Genomic DNA, 23,927 nt, shown 5'->3' with positions numbered 1-23,927 from the left:
ATTTAGCATGGCGAATTCACCTGACCTGTGGTGAATTCTTTGGACTGTGGGAGGAAACCGGAGCACCCGGAGGAAACCCACGCAGACACAGGGCAAACGTGCAAACTCCACACAGTCAGTCGCCTGAGGCGGGAATTGAACCCGGGTCTCTGGTGCTGTGAGGCAGCAGTGCTAACCACTGTGCCACCGTGCCGCCCTCCTGGGTAAAACTGTGGAGCACTTGGTATGTCACAATCTTTGAAATCTTAATGTGGCAAATTACATGATACTTCAAGAGCTATCCATATGCTTAATGCTTCAACATAGCATTAATTCTCACAGTGATTATTAAAGCAGATAAAAACATCTCATGATCTATATGCTTAATGGAACCTTAATTGGCTGGTCATTGATCATAACTGAAGAGGATCAGTACTCAGGAACCAACTTAAGACTCTTCTTAATAAGTCCTGCTGTTTGGTAGTACAGAATGAGAGTACTGATTGGAGTGGTGCTGGAAAAGCACAGCAGGTCAGGCAGCATCCGAGGAGCAGGAAAATCCAGGTTTCATTTGAAGGGTTTTTGCCCGAAACATCGATTTTCCTGCTCCTCGGATACTGCCTGACCTGCTGTGCTTTTCCAGTACCACTTTAATCTAGACTTTGATTTCCAGCATCTGCAGTCCTCACTTTTGCCTAGAATGAGAGTAGTGCTGCAAAAAGACAGAAATAACATGGGCATACAGTGTGCCTGTTTCAACTCAACCTAATAATTGCCAGCTATTCATTGGTTCATTTCTCAGAAAAATATTCTGACCAGCCAAAGTCAGACTGCCTGGTGGAAAATTTAACCAAAGCCTGGCTGTTAACTGTCAATCAGTATTAATGGTTATATTGTCATGGCAATACCTCTATCAGTGTCCATTTGTCAACCAATCAACACTTTCCTTGCTTACAATGTAAATATTGGTTTTCTCTCAAATTTGCATTCTTGTGAAACATCCTGATGAGCACAAGATGAAAAGCTTCAATAAAGTTTGTCTGTTTTCAATTACTCATGTCCAATAATGTTGAAGTTATTAACTGCTTTAACACTAGTGTATTGTAACAGTTACCACGAAGCAAGTATTCTTTTGCAGAAATCACTGTCATTAGCTGCAAACAAAATCACTGTTTAGAAAGTGTTTTTTTTCCCATTAATATCATTAAAATTCAGCAAAATACCCATAGGTTGTACAGATGGAATAAAAAAACTTTAGTTCTTAAGAGCACGTAACCCATATCCTTCCATATGGATAGTCTTCTGTTGGTTATCAAGAAGGTGCAAATAAAGTATTTTAGTTGATTTCTAAAGACATCTAGGTATAATTGCTTGGTTTATATTGTCATTATTCGCACTAGTTATGTGCAACAAGCCTGAAACATAAACATTAAAAACAATTCTGATTGCAACAATCACTCGCAATACTGCAGCTCTAAGGTGGTTGCTCAATTTTGAGCATATTACAAAAAATTGTCATTGTGTTGCTTACAAATCTGTGTGTGATTTACTTATAGCAGCAATGCTTCTTATTAAATCAAGCTAAGCATGCCTCTGCCTATATATTCAGGTGGGTGGTTATGCAGTCTGTGGCATTAGACTGTAAGGAAAGGACTATGGGCATGTGTGTGTCTACATGTGCGTGAAGGTTGAGGTCGCAAGAAATCTCTGAGTTAGGAAAAAACATTGACTATAGAGCTTTGTTTTGGAAACTGGATTGAACACATTGCTCATTGCAAATCTGACACGATGCTGTTAAACGAATCAAAGCTCATTAAAATTGTGCTTGCCAATGAACTGCTGATAACCCACAACAAACACTTGCCTATCCAGCAATGCCCCTATCCAATGAACGAATAAAAAGGACTGTACGGCCTAATCCAAATTAACAACAGGATCACACATGGGATCTTAGAAGGAAACTTAGTATAAGTAAACTCAGGAAATTCCAGAAGAAACGGATCCAAGACAACAATGAAGTTCCTTCATCACGAGCTGCATGAACTGAGCATATCCTTCTTACCACTAGACAGCAAAGTGATGTTTTCCTGAATTGCAGGAATTTCTGTTATGTGATTTTCTGCAGCACAAAATACTGAAACTGAACTTCCATACTAACACCAAGTCACCATGCCACTTCTCAGAAATGATCTCACAACCAGAAAATGCCCCATTACAAATTCCCTTGATTTAACTTCAAACACAAACAAAAATTGCTGGAGAAACTCAGCAGGTCCGGTCGTATCTGTGGAGAGAAAGCGGAGTTCAGTGACCCTTCTCCAGAACTGATAGTAACTAAGAAAAGTGGTATATACGCTGGAGCCACAGGGATCTGGGATAGGTGGGGAAAAGTAAGTAGATGGGTGGACACAGAGCTCAAAGAGACAGAAAGACACTAAGGCAGACAGAGGGATAGCTAATGGTAAGCCAGGGAGGACAAAATTCTACATTAGAGTGGTACTGGAAAAGCACAGCAGGTCAGGCAGCATCTGATGAGCAGGAAAATCAATGTTTCGGGCAAAAGCCCTTCATCAGAAACAAACAGGGAGGGACAAAAACCTATAATGGGGACTATAATCCAGTGACAATGGGCTGAGCTGGGCTAAAACCAGCCCATGGCACGGGTGTGGGGTGCAAAAACGTACAATGAAGAAGGCGTTCAGGTTCTAAACTTATTGAGCATAAATTTGTATTACTGGTATAGATCCATCCACAAGCTGGCAAGTGCTTCTAGAACCCTTCAAACTCAGCATTGAGAAAGTGAGTGGAGATCCCGGGCCACAGAGTACCACCCCAAGCTCTGCGCAAATTCCTCAATCATTCACAGACTGAAGTCTGCCAGGTAATTGCTCAGAAGTATACAACAATTAGAAATGAGAACATGTTACTAATTAAGAATATGAAACTTTAGAAGATGTCCTACAGTCTAATATTGTTTTCCAGTGTCACAGGTTCTGCTCAGAAGTGATTATTTTATGTAATGTGTTATAGATAAAAAGAACACGCTGTGTTGCTTTTAACATAGTGTCAACTAAATAATAAGTCTAAACTAAATTAATTTATTTTATCTGCAAGGTATGGTGTTTCTATGATTTCACAAATTTACCAATGGATGTAAAGTTTGTTCACCTAAATTTATTGTTTATTTCATGATCCTGCCTGATTAATACTTCATGAATATCAATTTAATGACATACCAATTGCCCACCATTTGTTTCCACTCTAATCTACCGTCATTGCTTAAAATTGAGAATTGTTGTTTTCATGTATAAATTCTGCCATAACCTAACCTTGGCAATCACCGTCAACTGTATAACAGCAGCACCCTTTAACTCCAACTTCTTATGTGTTAGTCCTTTCTTTTACTTACAACTGGTGAGTGTGCCTTCAGTCATTTAGGCACATTCTCCAGAATCTCCTCACTCAGAAAATGGTCCTCCTCTTAGAGACCCACTGCTGTGTGTCCTCCTACCCAATCTGTGCTTTTTTAATTAGATTAGATTAGATTAGATTAGATTTTTTTTTAGATTACTTACAGTGTGGAAACAGGCCCTTCGGCCCAACAAGTCCACACCGCCCCGCCGAAGCGCAACCCACCCATACCCCTACATCTACCCCTTACCTAACACTACGGGCAATTTAGCATGGCCAATTCACCTGACCTGCACATCTTTGGACTGTGGGAGGAAACCGGACCACCAGGAGGAAACCCACGCAGACACGAGGAGAATGTGCAAACTCCACACAGAGAGTCGCCTGAGGCGGGAATTGAACCCGGGTCTCTGGCGCTGTGAGGCAGCAGTGCTAACCACTGTGCCACCGTGCCGCCCACAAAGGTTGGATTTCTTCATGCATGAAAGAATCTATACATGGAAAATATACATCTATGCAGTCTTCAGGTGTGGCCTCACCAGTACCCTATACAGATGTAGTTTAAAAATAGGGAGGTTATGCTGCAGCTGTACAGGGTACTAGTGAGGCCACATTTGGAGTACTGTGTACAGTTTTGGTCTCCTTACTTGAGAAAGGATGTACTAGCACTGGGTGTACTGTACATGTGCTCACAAAGTTGATTCTGGAGTTGAGAAAAAAAACGAGGTAAAAACAATGACTGCAGATGCTGGAAACCAGATTCTGGATTAGTGGTGCTGGAAGAGCACAGCAGTTCAGACAGCACCCAAGTAGCTTCGAAGCTACTTGGATGCTGCCTGAACTGCTGTGCTCTTCCAGCACCACTAATCCAGAATCTGGAGTTGAGAAGGTTGCCTTATGAGGAGAGATTGAGTAGACTGTGACTGTACTTATTGTAATTTAGAAAAATGAGAGGAGATCTTATTGAATCATATAAATTTACAAAGGGAATAGATGCGATAGAAGCAGTGAGTTTGTTTCCACTGGCCTGTAAAACTAGAACAAGGGGGCATAGCCTCAAAGTAAGGGGGAGCAGATTTAGGACTGAGTTGAGGAGGAACTTCTTCTCCCAAAGGGTTGTGAATCTGTGGAAGTTCCTGCCCAGTGAAGCAATTGAGGCTACCTCGTTGAATGTTTTTGAGGCTAAGATAGATGGATATTCGAACAGTAAAGGAATTAAGAGTTATAGTGAATGGGTGGGTAAGTGGAGCTGAGTCCATGAAGACATCAGCCATGATCTTATTGAATGGTGGAACAGGCTCAAGGGGCCAGATGGCCTACTCCTGCTCCTAGTTCTTATGTTCTAAAAAATATATAAGGGAAAATTATTCAGTTCTTATATCAAGGTGGAGATACCAAAAAGGCTGCAGTGTTTTTCAGTAGGAGACTGGAAAGCTATGGTGCAAAATACATCTGGATAGTTTTGGAATCTCCTGCGTAACAATGAATGATGTGATCGCTACAATCTGGGAACAGGCATGTAGCCTCTTGGTCACAAGCACCTGTCGGGAGAAAATGTCAGCTAAATACAAATAAAACTGTCTGAAATAATCCTAGTATCAAAGATGTATGCCTGGAATGTCCACTGGACTTCTTCCAAATGTGCACTGTAACTTGTCAGAAGTTCAGCAGAATGTCAGTACCCATTTATACACCTTTGCCAATCTTCAACATGAAGTGCAAGATCAAGAAAGATTCTACTCCATAAAACATAGGAGAAGTAAATATATTGAGAGTTTAAGCAGAAAGCAACATCTGCTTATAGAATGGTGGAGGAAATATCTTTAGCCTGACAATTTGAAAATATCACTGCACATTATCATCTTCTTATAATTACCCACTTATTTCACTGAGTTAAAATTTGGAACAATGCTGCTGTCTTAGGATATGGAAGAGATTACACAAGATCTCTACAATTTAAGCCACATAATAATATTACACAACACATCCAAACTCTTAATCCCTGCTTTGTGTAACTGACAGCCTGAAGCAAAATCTCCAGTTATCATTTTAAATGCGCAGATCCCAAATTGCATCAAATCTGTAATAAACATGCAAATAGAATTCAATAGACTCCTCAAAACTGCAAAATAGAGCACACTGCAAAATCAATGCTGCAAGGCAAAAGGAAATACTGAGCCATTTAACTTTGGCTGATAAAACCCAGCTAACTCTGGCCATCACAAATAATAGCCAGCACATAATCCTGACTGGGTATGACTCACATCAAGCCACCTCTGGGAGGAAGGAGCAAAATTCCAATGTTTGAGAAAATAATTCTCAAAATCAGTTATGCTAGCTGAATATTTGACTTAAATGGAGTGGGAATGATATAGACATGCAGGGTCTGATTCAGGTTTCTAGACAAACCAAGCGCGCAGGACGGAACAGTTTTCTCCAGAGGAGAAGGTACATGGAATTTTGACAAAGTTGTTAAGATTATCTCAGCTCAGACTTTTCAAGACAAACGTGATAAATATCTGATTATGAATATGAATGTAGGATTATGAAGTCAGGCAGCTATTCTAATGCTGTGTCGAATTTGCCTTTTGTTGGAAAGTGCATTTTAGAAAGAGTTTGCATTGGCTTGTGGAAGAAAACGTTTTGTATGTCAAATCATGTTTTTTTGTTAAATATGCTGTTCTTCAGGGGTGCAGACAAATTCAGGACCATTTTCAGGCACCAGAATGTTCTTCTGTGACTGACAGGTTTCTGCCAAATATTACTTTTCTCACCCACCCCACTTCCCCTTCACCACTGTACTAGTCCAGGGGATCATTGCACCAAATTGTATCTTTTCCTGTACCATAAATAGATTAATCTGAAAATACTCATCCAGATGTATATACCAAACTTCCAACCAGTTTAAGTGTAGGAAATGGATGCAACACAACTTATCAGTACAGGCCTGTATCCCAGTTGGTAAAAGAATTGGTGTTTAACAAGGTGTACATGTTAGGGAATTATTCCTCACTCTCCAGCATTTTGTGAAATCATTCACCAACATCACTCAAGCTAAGAAAGTCTAGTTTCATCACTGCAGCAACAATTTGATTTGAGAGTATCACATAATAGCTGACAGAAGGATGAGAGGTGATCTCATTGAAACTTACAGCATATTGAATGGCCTGGACAGAGTAGATGTGGGAAGATGTTTCCATTGGTAGAAAAGACTAGGACCCGACAGCACAGCCTTAGAGTGAAGGGAAGACCCTTTAGAATGGAAATAAGGAGAAACTTCTTCAGACAGAGAATGGCGAATCTATGGAATTCACTGGCACAGAACAGTGTGGAGGCCATGTCATCAAGTATATTTAAGAGGGAGATTGATAAATTCTTGATTGTCAAGGGGATCAAAGGTTACAGGGAGAAAGCGGGAGAATGGGGTTGAGAAACTTATCAGTTATGATTGACTCAGTGGGCTGAATGGCCTAATTTCTCTTCCTGTGCCTTATGATCTTACCAGGAGCTATCACTAGTCATTATTAAACCTCGAGCTTTGAAGCTGATATTGACCAGGAGCATGTTCAAAGATTATATTCAGAACAAACTGATGATTTTATGTGCAAACTTTGAAATCACCCTCCTAACTTCAGACATTATGTGAAATGTCAACAATGTTATAAATATATATAAAAAGAGAAAAAAATTGAATTATTTCTACTTTTTTCAAAGTCTGAGAATATGACAGAAAGAACTTAAACAGCTGCTAAACTAAAGAGATTTTCAACAAAAACAATTAACCTCGAATAGAGAGTTGGATTTATCGATTACTTCCTTCTTGGGGAATAACAGAGCAGCAAAATTAAAGGAAGAAGCCAGGTAACAGAATAACTGTGAACAACATCTTGGAAGCATAATCATTTGAGAAATGTAATAAAATTTCTAAAGTTGAGGATGTGCTAGATCTTGTGAAGTTCATAGTCACCAGGTACAACGTATTGCTGGGCTAGCATTATGCTTCTGTTATTGAATATGTACTATAGTTTCTGATTTTGTTTAAATATAACTTAATCCTACAAAGGAATGCATGCAATAAAGGTAGAAAGTTTCTGCACTGTTGTAAGACCTGAGCCTATTTAAAAAGTGTCCTTGAATCCTGAAGATAAGGGTCTCTGTTTGGAAATGAGGTAGATTCCAGGCTTATTAAACTGGAGAACTGTATTTAAATGAGTTAAGGCTGTGAAAGGAGCAACTGAAGCTTGATCATGACAGCTGTTCAAAGAAAGAGATACGGTCATTTTTAGAGAAACTAAGACCTCAAATATAAACTATAAATGCCCTAGGAGTCCTCAACATTCACTGTAAAGTCTAATGGCATCAACTCAAACATGGGCAAAGAAAACATATGATTATTTCCTTAGAAAATAAATCTGTCCTCCATGTTGAACTCTACTTGGAAGATGTACGGAGTTTGTCAGCTTCAATGGACTTAAATCCTTCATCAAACAGGGTTGGTAGCACCATAACTGACTCAGTTAGTTAAATCCTAAAGGACATAACTACTAGCAAAAGGTATTGAGGGAGCAATTAGTTGGATCTTGTCCTCATCAATCCAAGTGTCACAGAGGCATCTGTCCATGCACAGTCTTCTCGAGATGGAAGCCCTGTCTTCACATTGAGGATAACCTCTATCATGTTGTGTGGCACCATCACCAAGCTATCTGGGATAGATGTCAAACAGATCTAGCAACCCAAAACTGAGCCGCCATGAAGTATTGTGGGCCATCAGCAGCAGCAGAATGGCATTCAACCACTATCTGTAACATTACAGCTTCTCACATTCCCCACCCGATGTGCAGCCGGGTGACTAACTCTGATTCAATGAGGAATGCAGGAGGGCATGTCAGAAGCAGACTGAAAAAGTACTGGAGGTGTCGATCGGGCGCAGCTCCCCCACCGACATGCCAAACAGCCGAAGCAGCAAGTAACAGACAGGTCTAAATGAATCCATAATCAATGGATCAAAACTAAGCTCTGCAGTCTGCTACTCTAATTGTGATTATTCGTGCTTAGTTAAAGAACTATCAGGAAGTGAACTTTCCACAAATATCCCCAAACTCAAGGATGAGAGAGCCTAGTGAATCAGTCCAAAAGACAAGGCTGAAGTATTTGATCCATGTTCAGCCTGAGGTGTTGAGTGAGTGATCTATCTTGATTTCTTCCTGAGGCTCCAATATCACAGACAGCAGTCTTCAGCCAATTCAATTCTTGATATCAATGTGAAATCTGTGCTCCAGCACTAGCTGCACTCTTAGTCTATCAATTCCAGTACAATATAACACTGGCATCTACCCAACAATGTGGAAAATTGTATACGTATGTGCTGTCCAGAAAAGCAAGGCAAATTCAACATGGCCACTCACTGCCCTATCAGTCTATACTTGATTATCAATAAATGTTAGGTAAAAACAAGGATGCCGGAAACCAGAGTCTAGATTAGAGTGGTGCTGGAAAAGCTGATGAAGGGCTTTCTGATGAAGGGCTTTTGCCCGAAACATCGATTTTCCTGCTCCTCGGATGCTGCCTGACCTGCTGTGCTTTTCCAGCACCACTCTATCAATAAATGTTGTCAGCAATGCTATCAAATGACATTTGCAGAGCTAACCTGCTCAGTGACACTCAGTTTCGGTTATGCCAGGACACACAGCTTGACAAATGAGTGTTGCTCAATTTTTTATGAAGGGGTGAAGGTGGAATACTGCAGTGGTGTGCATCATTTCTATGGTTTCATTATCCTAGCTGATATTACTGCTGGACAAGTCAGATTCCAGACTAAAGTCTGGTTCGATAGGTCATGATTTAATCTATTTTTCATTGAAAATTAAACACACAGTTAGTTTTAGTAATAAAATAGAAGTTTATTGCATGAGGGAAGTTTTAAAAACCAAGCTAGTTACAACAAAGTTTGAAAGATTTAAAAAACACTTGGCAAATAAAGTTCTATCTACTGCCCATTACAATGACTTCACAGTTAATCAGATTTTCCTTACCTGTTTAATCTATATCTTTGAAGGGCTCCTGCCCGTAACGTCAATTTTCCTGCTCCTCAGATGATGCCTGACCTGCTGTGCATTTCCAGCACCACTCTAATCTTGTTCTTTCTCCCTCTCAGTTCCTGGCCTGTATGCTGTGAAGATTTTCCTTGAATGCTCACATAATCAAGATCTTAGACTTGGCTCATCTGGTTTCTGCATCAGTACTGTCTCTTCTTGAACCCTGGAGCAGTGAACTGAACTAAAATGGATTTTGTCCTAATTTTTTTTAAATCTATGTCAGACAGTAGATGACTGAAGGCTTCCTGGACTGTTAATGGACACTTCTGGAGCAATCTGGATCTCCTGGCTCACTGGCCCACAAGGGCCCAATACCAGTTCCTCAGGGTAGATATTTTTTAAATAACTTTTGCAGAGAAGTTTGTGGAACTTTACAACATATGAAGAATCAGTAGCAGAAATAAGGAGGAGCAATATTTTATTTGAGTTTAGTTAAAAAATTTTGAATTAAGTTTGAAGGTGACCTGAATGAAGTCAGATGTAAGAATGGCTTATCTTAGAAAAAAGGAGTTTGTTCAAAGAGGCTGAGGGGAATAAGTTATCTCAGTGTAAGGATTTCAGCTTGTGGTAACTTCCAACTAGGAAGTGTTTACTTAGAAATCTGGTTTGGGTATTCAAAGATAAGAAAGCCTAAGATCTTCGTTGTGTGAGCATTCAAGGAAAATATTCACAGCATACAGGTCAGGAATTGCAGAGGGGAAATAACAGTTAAGTCAAACATATGGATTAGATGAAAATGTGATCAACTGCGAAGTCACTGTAATAGCAGAGTGATAGAGCTTTGTCGAGAGTGTGATGTTGAAAAAGCACAGCAGGTCAGGCAGCATGCGAGGAGCAGGAGAATAAGCATAAGCCCGAAACATCGATTCTCCTGCTCCTCAGATGCTGCCTAACCTGCTGTATTTTTCCAGCAGCACACTCTCAACTCTGATCTCCAGCATCTGCAGTCCTCACTTCTTCCTTGTAGATAGGACTTTATTTGCCAAGTGTTTTTAAAATCTTTCAAACTTTGTAATAATTAGCTTGGTTTTAAAAAACTTCTCTCGTATAATAAACTTCTATTTTATTATTAAAACTAACTCTGTGTGTTTAGTTTACAATGAAAAATAGATTAAAACATGACCTTCGGGGCGGCACGGTGGCACAGTGGTTAGCACTGCTGCCTCACAGCGCCAGAGACCTGGGTTCAATTCCCACCTCAGGCGTCTGTCTGTGTGGAGTTTGCACATTCTCCCCGTGTCTGCGTGGGTTTCCTCCCACAGTCCAAAGATGTGCAGGTCAGGTGAATTGGCCAATCTAAATTGCCCGTAGTGTTAGGTAAGGGGTAAATGTAGGGGTATGGGTGGGTTGCGCTTCGGCGGGGCGGTGTGGACTTGTTGGGCCAAAGGGCCTGTTTCCACACTGTAAGTAATCTAATCTAATCTAATCTATTGAGCCAGACTTTAGTCTGGGATCTGACTTGTCCAGCAGTACTATCAGCTGGGATAACAGAACCATAGAAATGATGCACACCACTACAGTATTCCTCAGACTGGATACTTTCCAATGAATCAATCAATCAGTTTAGAGATTTTATGACACGACTCTGGAGCAGGTGTGGCTTGTACTCAGGCCTCTTAGCTCAGAGGTTGGAACACTATCCTGCACCACAACAGCCCCTTGAAAAGCCCCATATTTGATATTTTCTAGTCAATCCATTCAGAAATGCAATTACACACTTCTGGAGCAATCTGGATCTCCTGGCTCAGTGGTATGGACACTACCACTGGGCCAAAAGGGCCCAATACCAGTTCCTCAGAGTAGATATTTTCTAAATAACCGTTGCAGAGATGTTATCATGCAGCTTTGGTGCAGGTGGGACTTGAATCCAGATCTCCTGGCTCGGAGGTAGAGACAGTGCCACAGTGTTACAAGAGCCCAAAGTCAGTTGTTCAGGCTAGTGTCCTAGACCCAACCATACTTAATTACTGATCTAGCCTTCATCATGAGGTAAAAGTTTGATTTTTTTCTGATGATTTCACAGTGTTCAGTGCCATTCTACACTCCTCGTCTATGGACAACATTCAGGCTTAAGATGATCAATGGCAAGTAAAGTTCCACCACACAAGTGCCAGGCCATGACCATTTCAAACATTAGTGGATCTAACCAACTCCCATCAATGTACAATGGCCACACCATTGCTGAAGATCCCATTGTCAGATTCCTGGGAGTTACAATTGATCAGAAACTAAACTGGGTCAGGCATCCAAATACCGTCATTACAACAGATCAGAGAATTCTGCAGCAAGTATTTCATACAGTCCCCTAGCTCCAAGAGCCTGTTCACCCTTTGCAAAGCACAAGTCAGGAATGTTTTGGAAAACTCTCCAGTTTGGAGACAGTGAGGACTGCAGATGCTGGAGAGTCAGAGTGGATAAAGTGTGGAGCTGAAAGTCAAGCAGCAGCAGAGGAGTCGATGTTTCAGGTTGGGACTTTTCATCAGGACAGGGGAAGGGGGCTGAGAAATAAATAGAGGGGAGTGAGGCTGGGGAAATGTAGTTTGGATGGTGATAGGTGGATGCAGGTAGGAGATAATTGCGATTGGTCAGTGGGAAGCTTGGAGCAGATAGGTAGGAAGTAAGATGGAAAGGAAGGGTCAGGTCATGGAGGCAGGGCGGAGAGGGAGGGCTGGACCTGGTTTGAGGCCTGATTGCCCAGCACCCTCTAGGATAAAGCAGCCTGCTTGATTGGCCCCCCACTAGCACCTTTATTATCGAATACCTTCAGCACTTCATAGAGACAGCAATGAGTACCGTTTACAAACTACTGCAACAACTCACCATGGCTTCTCCAATAGTATCATCCAAACTTGAAAGCTCCACATCCTGGAAGGGGCAGCAGATATATGGGAATATCACAACCTGCAAGCTCCTTTCCAAACCACATGTCATCCTGACTTTGAATTGTTCCTCATTGTGATGTGGGTCAAAATCCTGGAACTCCCTTCCTAAATGCACTGTGGATGTTCTACAGCCCAAGGATTACAATTGAAAAGATTGGTTCACTAATACTTCTCAAGGGCAATTAGGGATGAGCAATAAATGCTCCCCAAACTGAGGCCACCTACATTACAAAAGCAAATAAAGAAACTCCTAAAACTTTAATTCAGAAAGAACAATCTGCAAGCCACAGTGTGAAGTATGCCTACAAACTGAATCACATGTTAATCAGAGAATTCAAAACCAACAAAATAAAGCTAATATATTAAACACAGTTCCCATTGAGCAAGTGTTTTTGCCTTGAGACTTTTAAGTTACACAATTATGTTTACAGACACATGGACAATTCCAGCATGTTCATGTTTTATAAGAATTCATTGTCCCACAAGACAAGGTTTGGTTAAAATTAAGGTTGCAACAATGCCAGGACTTTGAGCTTCGTATCTTCATCCAAGAGGGACTTCAAAGCTTCAAAACCTTGGCCATTATTCTGATTCAAAATGACTGCCAGTGAAGAAATACATCATAGCTGGCCCAAACAAAAGCAAAGCTTGGGAAATGGGTTACTGGAAAATACAAGTTCACAGCCAAAATGGAATTTGTTACAGCTCTAGTTAACAATCTGATTATGAATGTTATAAATTACTGTTCATGAAATGAGTTATGATGGATAGATATTTGGTTTCTCCTTCATTTTTACAAGTAATTTTCAAAACAGCAAAAGTATTGGTTACCTCAAGCATTTTAAATCTCCCAAGAATTATGAAATCACTCATATTCTGGTGAAAGTTATGAACTAAAGGTTCACATTTACTCCAACAGTGTAGCTGTCACATCGACAGAGAAGCACACAATCCTAATTCATTAGTTTTCTGATTTAAACTGCAGTTTCCACAAAAAAAGCTTAGATAATTAAAATAAAATCCTGCTTCACACTTGTACAATTTATGACATCTCTGAAAGATTGTGTGTATCCTGGAAGTTAATACTGCACAAAAATCACTGAATTACAAAAGTCACAACTGTTTCCATTATTTTCCCACAAAATAATAATTGTTCACTCATTGAGGTTCTGAGACATCAAACACAATGTAGTTATATCATGGCCCATTGTAATGTTCTATGGCTAAGAATTAGTCATTTAAAACATGACCATATTGAAGTGTAATCTGGGGTGTGGTATAGCATTAGACTATAATCAACAGCTGGGTCTTCAAACTAGGCAAGCTTTGAGCTTTTTCATCATTCTTGCTGGCAGCAAGCTTCTCGCCTGCACACAAAAAATTAAAATGATTTTTTTAGCCTGTGGTAATAATCAAAGAAACCTGACAGCATTCTGGAGTTGTTGGTCTGATTGATAGCCTCTGGTGGACAGGAATGTTGCTATTAAGTGAAGCAGCTTATACCTCGGAGGGATCTAACAAACCAGAACTCTTTACAGCATTTGGCCCAATAATGTTTCCAAGGTTAATCTTTTGAAGGGTACATTTAGCTTTCTTTCAGCTGGATTGCTAAGATCCCATGAAATGTTTGGAACAGAGCCTTGGAATTCAGCTGCGTTTTTTAGTAAATATTTATGTTGAGCATTCACATATTACTCAGAAAATTGCAATGTCTCATTCCATTTTTAAAATGACAAAGCAGACTTAGATTCATCATGAGCCACAGGTCATTAGGTCATTGTCAACTGCTATATTCTTTGGTCTTATTTCCATGAAGAACCAACTACTGTTCCTTATATATGAACATCTTCACAAATTGTATTGAACTGGATCATTTTTAGCAATCACATAATGAAGTTTTAAGAAGTATGTAATTCAGAACAAATTGAGAGAGATTACAATATTCTCAAGCAAATAAATTAACCTCCTAATAAAATTTGGAATTTGAGGTTGCTTATTTGCCTTACCTACCATATGCCAAATGGATGCTGACTAACTAATTCATCATAAACCTTTGCACAAGTTATTAAAACTACAGAATTTAGTTTCCAGCCAACATAAGCTATAATTATGAACATTGAAACATAAGGCAGATGAAGTACAACCAATATTAATACCAAAGTTTGGATTGAAAGTTTTGTTTTCTAGTTTCATGAAGGTGTATAGAATTCAGCAGAATCCCACTATGCTGCTTTCTTGCTAAAGGAAGATTGAAAGTTACATCACATGTAATGTTGCTTAAAAATGCGTTGCTGGAAAAGCGCAGCAGGTCAGGCAGCATCAAAGGAACAGGAGAACGACGTTTCGGGCATAAGCCCTCCTTTCTGAAGGAGAGCTTACGCCCGAATCGTCGATTCTCCTGTTCCTTTGATGCTGCCTGACCTGCTGCGCTTTTCCAGCAACACATTTTTAAGCTCTGATCTTCAGCATCTGCAGTCCTCACTTTCTCCTCATATGTAATGTTGTCCTACACATTGAATCATGCCTGACAGCAATGCTTGAGACATCTCCATCACCTGTGTATATCTGTCCCACCAGCCAGCCAGACTCTGCAAAAGAGCTGGCAAAGTGGTTTACAGTAAGGAGGGCACTGTCCTGGAAATGCTCAACATTGATTCTAGATCAACATTAAGTCTCAAGGCATCAGGTCAAACATGGACAAAGAGTGGACAAACATGACCTCCCACTCTCATGCCAGCTGCTAATTCAGTGCTCCTCCATGTGGACCAACATTTGGAAGATGAACTGAGAACAGCAAGAGCACATAACATATTCTGGAGATCTCAATGGCCAACACCTGAAGGACATAGCTGCTGGAGGAGATGTGTGACAAGTGCTGAAGGAACAGACATTAACAAATAAAATCTACTTATCTCACAGTCACCAATCCATTTAATAGAGATGATTCTATCCATGTGGGTATTGGTTGGAAGAGCCATTGAATGTTTCTTGTGGAGACAAAGTATTGCCTGTGCACTGTCCATCACAGCGCATGGCACTAACATGGTGTGAAATTAGACAGATTCAGATCGGATCAAAAAGCTCAAACCTGAATGTGGGTGTGTTCTGTGAGCTATCAGTAGCAGCAGAATACCCAAGAATATGAAGTGGCAAGCAAGAAATGTTGCAATGCAGGACAAAAATAATAGATGGCAGTCTTCAACCCAGTTAAATAACTCCAAGCATTAACAAATTGCTGATGGCACCAGCAACTGAAATCAGCCGTGAACATTCCAGCAACATTGCTGAAGGTTTGTGCTCCTGAACCAGGTCTGCTGCTAGTCAAGCTGTTCCAATACAGCTACATCACAGGAACCTGCCTCATAATGTGGCAAATTACCCGCATATATTGACGGAAAACAGAACCAATCCAATCCAGCTAATTACTGCCCCATCACTGTATATCCAATCGTGAGCAAGATTGGGTCAACAGTGCTATCACGCAGTATCTACTCAGCAATAAACCAGGGCACTGACGCTCAGCTTGTCTTCCACCAGGTTCACGTGACTCTTGACCTGATTACAGTCTCAATTCAAGCACAAACAAAAGAGCAAAATTCAATAGTGAAGAGAGTAACTGCTCTTGACAGCAAGGTAGCATTTGACTACTTGTAGAATCAAGGAGCCCAAGCAATACTGGAGTCAATGGGAACCAAAGATGTAAGACTCCACTGTTTAGAATCATATTTAGCACAAAAGAAGATGGCTATGGTAACTATAGGTAAATCATCTTAGTCAAAGAACATCACTGTAGGAGTTCCTCAGGTTTGTGCCATCGTTAATTGCTTCATCAATACTTTACCTCTATCATAAGGTCAGCTGTGGGGATGTTCGTTGATAACTGCACAATGTCCAGTGCCATTCACGATTCCTCAGATACTGAAGAAAGACCTGGACAAACTACATTGGCTTGCTCAACATTTTGATTACCTTTGGTTAAAATGCTAATTGAGCTCAATTCAGAGCGAATGTTAACCTTCCAACAGCATTATAAAACATAGAACATTACAGCGCAGTACAGACCCTTCGGCCCTCAATGTTGCGCCGCCCTGTCATACTAATTTGAAGCCCATCCCACCTACACTAATCCATGTACGTCCATATGCCCGTCCAATGACGACTTAAATGCACTTAAACTTGGCGAATCAACTACTGCTGCAGGCAAAGCATTCCATACCCTTACTACACTCTGAGTAAAGAAACTACGTCTGACATCTATCTCCCCTCACTTTAAAGTTGTGTCCCCTCGTGTTTGCCATCCCCATACTTGGAAAAAGGCTCTCCCTGTCCACCCTATCTAACCCTCTGATTATCTTGTATGTCTCTATTAAGTCACCTCTCAACCTTCTTCTCTCTAACGAGAACAGCCTCAAGGCCCTCAGCCTTTCCTCGTAAGACATTCCTTCCATACCAGGCAACATCCTAGTAAATCTCCTCTGCACCCTTTCCAAACCTTCCACATCCTTCTTATAATGCGGTGATCAGAACTATACACGACACTCCAAGTGTGGCTGTAGCAGAGCTTTGTACAGCTGCAGCATAACCTCCTGGTCCCAGAACTCAATCCGTCTATTAATAAAGGCCAACTGTATGCCTTCTTAACAACCCTGTCAATCTGGGTGGCAACTTTCAGGGATCTGTGTACATGGACACCGAGATCTCTCTGCTCAGGTGCACTCCCAAGAATCTTACCATTAGCCCAGTACTTTGCATTCCGATTACTCCGTCCAAAGTGTATCACCTCACACTTGTCCACATTAAACTCTATTTGCCACTTCTCAGCCCAGCTCTGCACCCTATCTATGTTTCTCTGCAACCTACTACATCCTTCGTTACTATCCACAACTCCACCGACCTTGTTGTCATCAGTAAATTTACTAACCCACCCTTCTAAGTCCTCATCCAGGTCATTTATAAAAATGACGAACAGCAGTGGACCCAACACCAACCCTTGTGGTACGCCGCTAGTAACTGGACACCAAGACGAACATGTTCCATCAACTACAACCCTCTGTTTTCTTTCAGCAAGCCAATTACTGATCCAACCTGCTATGTCTTCCTCAATCCCATTCTTCCGCATTTTGTATAATAGCCTACTGTGGGGAACCTTATCGAATGCCTTGCTGAAATCCATATGCACCACATCATCTACCTGTTTTGTCACTTAGTCAAAAAACTCAATAAGATTCATTAGGCACGACCCACCCTTCACAAAATCATGCTGACTGTCCCTGATCAGATTATTCTTTTCTAGATGGCTATAAATCCTGTCTCATAACCTTTTCCAACACTTTACCAACAACTGAAGTGAGACTCACTGGTCTCTAATTACCAGGGTTGTCTCTCCTACCCTTTTTGAACAAGGGAACTACATTTGCTATCCTCCAGTCCTCAGGCACTATTCCTGTAGACAATGATGATTTGAAGATCAATGCCAAAGGCTCGGCAATCTCTTCCCTTGCTTCCCAGAGGATCCTAGGATAGATCCCATCCGGCTCAGGGGACTTGTCTATTTTCACACTCTGCAGTATTTCTAATACCTCTTCCTTGTGAACCTCAATCTCTTCTAGTCTAGATGCAAGAATCTCAGTATCTTCCTTGCCAACATTTTCATTTTCTATAGTGAACACTGTCGAAAAATATTTATTTAGTGCTTCCCCTATCTCCTCTGACTCCACACACAACTTCCCACTATTGTCCTTGATTTGCCCTAATTTAACTCTCGTCATCCTTTTATTCCTTTGCAAAAGATCAAGCAAATGCCCCACAGAAACTGTAACAATATTTATCTGTCAATAAACTTTACGGTAACAGATTATGCAGCGAACATAACATGATGCTTTCTGAAGCGAACTGTGTGCAATTGGTAGCTGCAATTCCTACATCTCTGCAGGAGGACCTCAGGGTCACAGTTAGGCCCAAACATTTTTAGGTGCTTCCTCAATGATGTTCCTGTATCATTATGGTAAAGGTGAGGGATTTTCACTGAAGCTTGCACAATGTTCAGTACCACTCATGCCTGCGTGTATAAAAACCCAGGACAACATGCAGCCCATGGGCTGAGAAGAGGCTAGTAAGATTCATCCTTCACAAGTGACAGGATTGAGAATTTCCAACAAGAGAGAATCTAACCATCTCCTGTTGACATTCACTTAATGGTAAAGTCCTGGGGAGTGTTGCTGAACAAAGCAACCTTGGAGAGCGGGTTCATAGTTCCTTAAAAGTGGAGTCGCAGGGTAGTGAAGAAGGTGTTTGATATGCTTTCCTTTATTGGACGGAACATCGTATACAGGAGTTGGCAGGTCATGTTGTAGCTGTACAAGACATTGTACATTTGGAACATTGTGTGCAATTCTGGTCTCCCTCCTATTGGAATGATGTTGTGAAACTTCAAAGGGTTCAGAAAGATTTACAAGGATGTTGCCAGGGTTGGAGGATTTGAGTTATAGGGGGAGACTGAACAGGCTGGGGCTGTTTTCCCTGGAGTATCAGAGGCTGAGGGGTGACCTTATAGAAGTTTATAAAATAATGAGGGGCATGGAGAGGGTAAATAGATAAGGTCTTTTCCCTTAATTGGGGGAGTCCAGAACTAGCGGGCATAGGCTTAGTGCGAGTGGGGAAAAAATTAAAAGGGACCTGAGGGGCAACATTTTCACACAGAGGGTGGTGCGTGTCTGGAATGAACCACCAGAGGAAGTGGCGGAGGCTGGTACAATTACAGCATTTAAAAGGCACCTGGATGGGAAGGGTTTGGAGGGATATAGGCCAAGTGTTGGCAAATGGGACTAGATTAGGTTAGGATGTCTGGTTGGCATGGACGAGTTGGACTGAAGGGTCTGTGTCTGTACTGTACATCTCTATGACTCCATAATTGCATTGCACTACTGTTACCATTACAATGTTGTGAGGGTTACCAGTGACCAGAAACTTAACTGGACTAGCCATATATATGTGCCTACTGGAGCAGCTCAGGGGCTGCGATTTTTGCAGCAACTAATTCACTTTCTGATTCCCAAAATTCTGTCCACCTTCTCCAAGGCACTAGTTAGGAGTGCAACTGAATATTCTTCAATGGTTGGATTAGTATAACTCCAACACTCAAGAAGCTTGACACTATTCAGGAAAAGGCAGCATCTGAGGAGCAGGAAAATCGATGTTTCAGGCAGGAAACCTTCATCAGGAATGAGGACACTTTTATTAACCCATAGTGAATCAAGGAGACTTGTTAACCTTTCAAGGGCAAAACTACAAGCACTTGAAACTTTCATATTAGATTAGATTAGATTCGCTACAGTGTGGTAACAGGCCCCTCGGCCCAACCAGTCCACACCGACCCTCCGAAAGAGTAACCCACCCAGACCCATTTCCCCTCTGACTAATGCACCTAACACTATGGGCAATTCGGCATGGCCAATTCACCTAACCTGCACAACTTTGGACTGTGGGAGGAAACCGGAGCACCAGGAGGAAACCCACGCAGGCACAGGGAGAATGTGCAAACTCCACACCGACATCTTACAGATGTAAACTTTATTATGATGAGGAGAGGCACATTCCCGATGAAGGGCTTCTGCCCGAAACGTCGATTTTCCTGCTCCTCGGATGCTGCCTGATCTGCTGTGCTTTTTCAGCACCACTCTAATCTTGACTCTGATCTCCAGTCCTCACCTTTGACTATGCGGGAAAATGCAGTCCATTTGGTCAGTAACCCAAACATTAGTTTAAAATTTTACTCCCTTCTAGAGTTTTGATACCTATTGGAATTTGGAAACTACTGAGTCCCGGGGAAAACACTGGTTGACAGGCTTTCGGATCTCTCCATAAAGTTTACATCCGTAAGATATGAAAGTGTCAAGTGCTTGTAGTTTCTGCCATTGATAGGTTAATGAGTCTCTATGATTCACTATTGACCAATAAAGGTGTCAAGGAAGTTCTTTTTTAAGAAATTGGAAAATTATGAATGAATTGCTTTTTTAAATAAATTTTACTTTGCACAATCTGTTGTCATTTTATGGTTCATTAGTTCTATGCAGTGTCTAGTGTGTGTATGGACCTAAAAATGCCTTGGTTGACATGTGGTAATGGGTGGGGGTGAAGATTTCCATGGCGACAAGACTCCCATGGGGTCCTATCATTCTTCACTGAAGTTCCACAGCTGGAAAGTGGACCTTTAATAATATACTACTTTGTACCTGACTGGCCTGAAAGTAATCCATACAATCACTATCCCTCATTGTCCCAACCTCAATAAAAAGTCCTCTCTTTGCAGACACTTTCTCCCAAGGTGGGTGGATTTCCACTTTCCTAACTCTCACCACCCATCTGAAAGATGAAAATCTTGCCCAGAAATTCCATTTCCTTCTCTATTAGATTCTCCTTAACCTGAAGATTTCCACCAACGCATCTTTGTTTCAGATTCTCAGCATTTGCAGTATTCTGTTTTTTTACTGTAACTTACTTATTTACTGTTGTAAGGCACTGACAATCTCACCTCTGAGTAACCTCACTTCTGAGAGTGGTTTGTGCAATCAGAACTAAGAATGCACCTTTGTGGATCAGCGTGTCTTTGCTTATACAAACTGTTAAGCACTGTCCACTATAGTGACATGCTGCTGGGCTACAGATGCCCTTAAACTAATTTTTAATCTGAATCACATCCTTGCAAAGTACTGATGCCTGTTGTTTCAAATTTATTACTAAACTTCACAAAAAAATCTGCTACATTCAGCCTCTGCCACGTTAGTTTTCAACAAATACACTCAGCATGCTGACCCACCTGGTAATGTAGCACTCAGTGCTCAAGCAACATCAAAACTCAATATAATTAATCATCTCAGGCATCCAAGAGATGAACACCATAGGCAATGGAATTTCAAAGACTACTAAGCAACATCTTTTGCTGTTAGAGGCCATTTGTACACTATTTAAAAATTACTTATCCTTCATGGTATATATATATTCGCAGAAGGCTTTGAAGCAAGAGTCATAATTTAAGAGTTTTGTTTTGCACATATTTATAAACATCAGTGTATTGTACAATGAGAATCTGGAGTCACGTGTAGGCTAGACCAGGTAAGGATGCTAGTTTCCTTCCTTAAAGGACATTAGTGGATCAGATGGGTTTTTCTGATAATCGATTCATGGTCATCATTAGATTCTTAATTCCAGACGTTAACTGAATTCAAATTCCACCATCTGCCATGTCGGGATTCAAACCCGGGTCCCCAGAACAATTTCTGTGTCTCCGAATTAACAGTCCAGTGATACTACTATTAGGCCATTGCCTTTCCCTTTCATAAAATGTCAACAATCACAATAGCACAGTTCATTGCATTCACCTTCAATGGCTATGGGAAAATGTTTTCACAAAGGTTTGGTTTTGTACAACGAAATGCAGAGATATGCCATCTTCTGGGAGTGCTCCTGCTACATGTATCACAAAGATGGCCCAGAAATTGCCCACACCTATTAAATGCAAACTCAAACCTTTCTATGGTGCTTACATTGTAAGTCATTATCCCTTACTTTTTAATCCTCTACTTCTTGAGTCTCAAGAATGCTACTAACAGATTGAGGTTCCTTTGCAACCTCCATAAAGACTTTCTGAATTTTTCTCCATAATGGAGACACTCTCCTTAAAATTAAAGGCAATTTAATTTTCATTTTGTTAAAAGTTGATCCAACAAATCAAGGTGATACTCAAATCTTGGATCAACTTTATCAACTCTTGACCTTTCAGGTATGGCTTACACCAGAGCTAATCAACCTTTCAAACGTCTACTCTTAAAGGAAAGAATCTTAGAATTTAACTTTTCTGCCTGTTTAGGCTAAATACCCCAGCTGACAGGTCTCTTGAGTATTGTGTTGTGAACATGAGGCGAGAATGTGGTGCTGGAAGAGCACAGCAGGTCAGGAAGCATCCGAGGAGCAGGAGAATCAATGTTTCGGGCAAAACACCTTCATCGGGATGAAGCTTCAGCGATGGAGCAAAGAATTTCCTTTTTGAGTTTTACCCACACTGAAAAGGTCTAAGGTGGAAATAAGGATAAAAAATACATTCACTTCTGAACCCTGAACCCAAAAAAACCTCTCAGGACTTTTTTTTTGTGACCTTACTTGAGGTCACCCAAAAATCAGTCGTCTATTCATTGCTCCTTTGCTTCCTAATTTATATTGGCTTACGGTCCAAAATAATGAAGGACTTATGCCCAAAATGTCAATTCTTCTGCTCCTCGGATACTGCTTGACCTGCTGTGCTTTTCCAGCACTACACTCTCAACTCTGATCTCCAGCATCTGCAGTCCTCACTTTCTGCCTGTTATGAACACGAGTATACAAACCTCAGCAGGCATCAAATCTGCATGTGGAAAATAATTCACACTCATTTTTTATTGCAACGCTGGTAACCAAGTGACAACTCATAGTGGAGAGAAATCAGAATGGTCCAGTGACCCTTCCTTGACCTGAAATGTTAACTCTGATTTTTCTCCACAGACGTTTTCAGACCTGCTGAGCTTTTCCAGCAATTTCTGTTCTGATTTGAAGTTCTTTTGGCTTTTACTGACAACACAAGGTTCCTTTGTGGATAGCTTTTGGGAGGCAAGAGGGAAAAAGATGCATTGACATTGTTATGCAACTACTGCTGAAAGAGCTGAAATTATTTTTCCATATGCAAACAATCGTAGGCTTAAGATAGAAAATAATTCCTCTGAAGAACACCAAAATCATACAGAAACCAAGTATTTCTTTTCTTTCAAAGCAATGACCAATTATAAATTTCAGCATCTCCAGTTGGATCATTCAGTACTCCAATAGCTTTATGTGTAAGGTCCTGGTATATTCATGTTCTCAAAAGATTTGAAACAACCTCTTTTTGGCTCAGAAAATCCATTATTTTGGATTCCTTACCTGGAATGATGAGGAATAACACCTTGGTAGAATTACTTGATATGCCTTTCAGCCAGCAATCAGCCGATCCAAACTTTAGCAGCTGAGTAGCAGCCCCACAACAATAAAGGAATTCTTCTTGTCCTAATGCCTCTTCCTCCATCCACAGCATTTTCGTACTAGAAACTAAACAAAACAAAATTTACAACTATCAACATAAAACACACAAGAATGCATTTTCTTTGTAGGGTGGGGATATTGGGAGGTTGTTTTTTTTAAATGATTAACATCAAACCACATCTAATATTTGGTACAAAGAACATAAATTATGATTGTGTAAAGCCCAGCAAATTCAGGCATACTTCCAAACGTCCAATGGATGGTGCAACTTAAAACTGAATGCCAAACATAGGTTCAAAGCTTAAAGTCACCCAAATTGCACAGCTGCATGGAGATTGCTACCACAACAAGAGAAGAGCAAGCCAACTGAAGGATCATATTGAAATGATTTAAGATTTTAAAAATTATATACACTAAAAAAATGTTAAGAGCAGCACTAACACTGTTTTTAAGAAAAGGAAAAACTTTATAATCTTTTCATTGGCACGAAAGCAAGTACAACAACTATGCAGAA

The 23,927-nt window shown here is 40.7% G+C and overlaps 1 protein-coding gene across 4 annotated transcripts in view; it reads right to left on the bottom strand.

Moving 5' to 3' along the window:
- ldah (lipid droplet associated hydrolase) overlaps nucleotides 1-23,927 on the bottom strand; it is a 345,583-nt gene that overhangs the window by 224,897 nt on the left and 96,759 nt on the right. For all 4 annotated transcript variants that reach the window (XM_072562459.1, XM_072562468.1, XM_072562477.1 and 1 more), the window contains exon 2: nucleotides 23,315-23,479. In XM_072562459.1, coding sequence (XP_072418560.1) covers nucleotides 23,315-23,479 — 165 coding nt within the window. The remainder of the gene's footprint in view (nucleotides 1-23,314; nucleotides 23,480-23,927) is intronic.

This window comes from Chiloscyllium punctatum, chromosome 3 (genome assembly GCF_047496795.1).
Source record: "Chiloscyllium punctatum isolate Juve2018m chromosome 3, sChiPun1.3, whole genome shotgun sequence".
In the NCBI taxonomy this organism is placed as follows: domain Eukaryota; kingdom Metazoa; phylum Chordata; class Chondrichthyes; order Orectolobiformes; family Hemiscylliidae; genus Chiloscyllium; species Chiloscyllium punctatum.
The sequence above is the reverse complement of the archived record's forward strand: the minus strand, read 5'-3'. Positions and strand labels throughout refer to the sequence as shown.